This window comes from Echiichthys vipera (assembly GCF_963691815.1).
Source record: "Echiichthys vipera genome assembly, chromosome: X".
Taxonomy (NCBI): Eukaryota; Metazoa; Chordata; class Actinopteri; order Perciformes; family Trachinidae; genus Echiichthys; species Echiichthys vipera.
Genome location: NC_139825.1, coordinates 23,754,433 through 23,757,968, shown reverse-complemented (window position 1 = coordinate 23,757,968; position 3,536 = coordinate 23,754,433). Strand labels below are relative to the sequence as shown.

Genomic DNA, 3,536 nt, shown 5'->3' with positions numbered 1-3,536 from the left:
TACTGGTGCTGGTGAGTTTTCCAGAGAGTCACACAAACACAAACATCCAAAGATGCCTGTTGACTTGAGCGGGACGTGGGACATTGTCAGCAATGTCAATTTTGAGGGATACATGGTCGCACTTGGTAAGTATCACCAGGTCTTTATAGGCCGCACACTGAAATGTGTAGCCTATAAACACACCTGTTTAGATTAGGAGACCAGACTTTCACCATATCTACCTTGATTTTATTGACTAAAATGTTTTTAACTAGTTGAACACCTTGATTTTACTTTATACTTGATTTCACTATTGATAATTTGTTGTGTTGCTTTTATTTATGTTCTTATTAATGTTTATTTTAAGGTGTCCTTGGGTATCTTGAAAGGCGCCAACAAATAAAATGTATTCTGTATTATCATTTATGTAAATTATATGTAAATTAGATTGAGCCAGACAACAAATCAATCCCTCTGTCTGCATTTATCCGTGGCAATGACCTAGAGATTGTTATATATCGAGTGAAAGTTAATGTTCAGAGCATGACAGTTGTGGTGGTAGCAGAATAAACTCGTAACATGAATTCATAAAAGTTTCCTCTCATTTGGACATGCAGGCGTTGATTTTGCAACACGCAAGATTGCCTCGATGTTGAAGCCCCAGAAAGTGATTAAGCAAGACGGAGACTGTTTCACAATCAGGACATTCACGACTTTCAGAAACTACGAGACTTCATTCAAAATTGGGGAGGAAGTCAACGAAGTGACCAAAGGGATGGACAACAGGTCATGCCAGGTACACACTTTAGTCAAATGTGAAATTGTAGTCACAAAGTTTTATTCAATTGTGTGATCATCACTACTGCAAAATATTCTGTGACTGTACTTTTATCACAAAACCATATTTATATGTATTTTTATTCTTTTTTTGTCCTCTACCAGACTGTGGTGAACTGGGCAGATGATAAGTTGGTGTGCGTTCAGAAAGGAGTAAAGAAGAACCGAGGGTGGACTCACTGGATTCAGGGAGACGAGCTTCATCTGGTACGACTGCGTTTTATTCTGGTTTCCCCCGACAGTCAAATTAGTGATACTGATTTTTTGTTTGTTTGATTTTTTTCACTAATTTATGTTTCCTCTCATCAGGAACTTACTTGTGAGGATCAAGTCTGCAAGCAAATATATAAACGGACTCTGTAATCGTTTTTAAACCATGTCAAACTTCAGAGAACTGCATTCACAGTAGTTCCATGAAATGAGCCACACAGTGTAGCTTCGATGCTTAATAAAAACATGTCATTGGGGTGCAAAGTGTGTGATTTAAGTTTTTTTTATATATTGCTTAAACACAATCCCTGAAACTAGAAACCTCTTTGTCAAAAACTAAAAACATACACAAAATGCCTTACATCTCAAACACTTCATTCAAAAGGATATACATTATTCTAAAATTGTACTTTTGGATCATGTCTTTACACACAAAAAAACAAATACATAACTCTTTCCACATGCCAACTATTCACTAATGTGTATAAAATATTATGATCAAAAGCCTTTGACATTTGGATTACGCTGTAAATATAGACTGAGCACAAATACAATGGGGAAATAAACACGTTTATTCTCAAAAATATACATACTTTAACTGAAAATGACATTAGCATAGTTACTGTATTGTGCCACAACCAAAATACTGTATATGTCGCAATTACAAGCCCTCCCTCACGTCTCTCTGTTGAGCACCAACGATCAAACTTTAATATATTAATGGTGTTTAGGATCTGATTTCTAAGTGATCCATTTGGTTTCAGGGGTTTTCATGTGTTCATTCTGGGTGCAAGTGTTTGATGAGTGTGGTAAACAACACAGACTTAAAAAAGTGACTTGTAGGATTTACTTTAAGTCCTTGTAACTATTTACACTAAAGTATAGGTTAATTGATTACTCTAAGCTTTTTGCACTGTAACGATGCTTCAGATGAGTATTTTCATCACAGCCAGCGCATCGCTGTCCATCAGCACAGGGGCGCTTTACAGAGTTATTCAAACCGGGTTAACAGATTGGATACATATGAGTGAGTGACGTGGTTTCAGTAATAGACATTTTTCACAGCAGATATTTTAAAAAGTTTTGTAAAAAGGTCATAATCACATTGATGATTATTATATGCACTTGGTTAGGCAAAATGTTTCACGTGAAAGGGTCAATTGTGCGAGTTTATCTTGTTAAATAATAATAAGTGAAACGTAAACGTGTGTACATTGTAATACTTCCTCCGGAGCACACGGTGGTGCTGTAACGTTCAACCATGGACTGTAAGTAGTCCAGGAGGGTCAGCCCTGTCTTCCCTCATTTCCAGTGTTTCCCCTACCATTGTATTAATCTATTAATGTTCAGGTAACGTGGTTCAATGTGATTTTTAAAACATTATAAGAGGGGACATTATTACCTTTTGTGTTTAATACTGACGAAGAGAAGGTGCAGGTTTAAGTTACAGTCCTTAAATGCTTATATAATGCTGGATATAAGAAATAACTCATATTCATGCATCTGTTTTTGTGTTTTATTTCAGAAACTATAAGTGCACTGACAAGCTTATCCTCTGTACTGCTTGTGTTTATTATTATTATCTGGGAGTAAAAGCCTTAAATCCACTAATGACTCTCTGACCGGGGCTCTCTGACTGGAGCCCTGTAGGGGCCACAATCACATCTCACTAAACAGTTTACAGATCCAAAAACAACAAAAAAAAATGACCATATTGCAGAATAAATCAAGCATTAATACTTTGTTCTCTAACTTGATCTCTAGTGTAGAGCACTGCCACTCAACTATGTCTTCTGCATCTGACCACAGCTTACTATCCACTTCACACGTCCCCTCAGGGCATAAATCTATTTGCATTCCCCTATCCATCCCTGGCTATCTTCTGCAGATACGTTCAGGCAGCTGGCATTCATTCCCCCGTCACCGCACATAACACTCTCCTCTGTCTCCTGGCCACTCTTCTTGTCTGTGTGATAGGTCTTAGGCTAAAACAGCCTGTGGTCTGTATTTTTTTCAAATATGTTCCAAATGTTTACAGCAATATGGTGAAAAGGGGGTGACTTTTCTTTAAATGTATGCAAAGAAAACTTTTAACACAGAATGTTGCTGGTGGTTACCCTTTTTTTCAGATACATTATTTACCAGAGACCTGGAGGCCTTGGCCAAGTGAGAATCGTTAATTTATTACCATATTAAAAAGCTGAATTAACCATGTAATGTCTTTTGGTAGAGCTAGTAAGTTTTTTCGTGATACATCTGATTTACATTCTCAACTTTTCAGGCATGCTAGAAGAAGCACCGTGACTGCAGAAGAAGTCAGGCTTCTAACCCGCGCAGTACTTCATCTGTATTCTCAGAAGGGAATTATAAAGCACTTGGTCATGCATCAAGTAACTTATGAGCCACATTAAAATCAAAAGCAGGTAGTTATACCACTCAAACATCTCATGCTAATAATGCAGTATACTGGAACTGTGTAGGGGTATATACTCTACAGCAGACAGCACACG

The 3,536-nt window shown here is 37.3% G+C and overlaps 1 protein-coding gene across 1 annotated transcript; it reads left to right on the top strand.

Annotated features, from left to right (window-relative positions):
* Positions 1-1,243, top strand: rbp7b (retinol binding protein 7b, cellular). The gene is made up of 4 exons (XM_083939490.1): positions 1-125; positions 597-775; positions 922-1,023; positions 1,126-1,243. Exons 1-4 carry the CDS (start codon positions 53-55, stop codon positions 1,177-1,179), a joined length of 408 nt encoding a protein of 135 aa, XP_083795616.1. The 5' UTR covers positions 1-52; the 3' UTR covers positions 1,180-1,243.
* Positions 1,244-3,536: the final 2,293 nt, after the last annotated feature.

Coding starts and splice junctions, on each gene's coding strand:
- rbp7b (XM_083939490.1), top strand. CDS start 53: ATGCCTGTTGACTTGAGCGGGACGTGGGACATTGTCAGCAATGTCAAT. Junction 126..596: donor GGGATACATGGTCGCACTTG/GTAAGTATCACC, acceptor TTGGACATGCAG/GCGTTGATTTTGCAACACGC. Junction 1,024..1,125: donor AGGGAGACGAGCTTCATCTG/GTACGACTGCGT, acceptor TCCTCTCATCAG/GAACTTACTTGTGAGGATCA.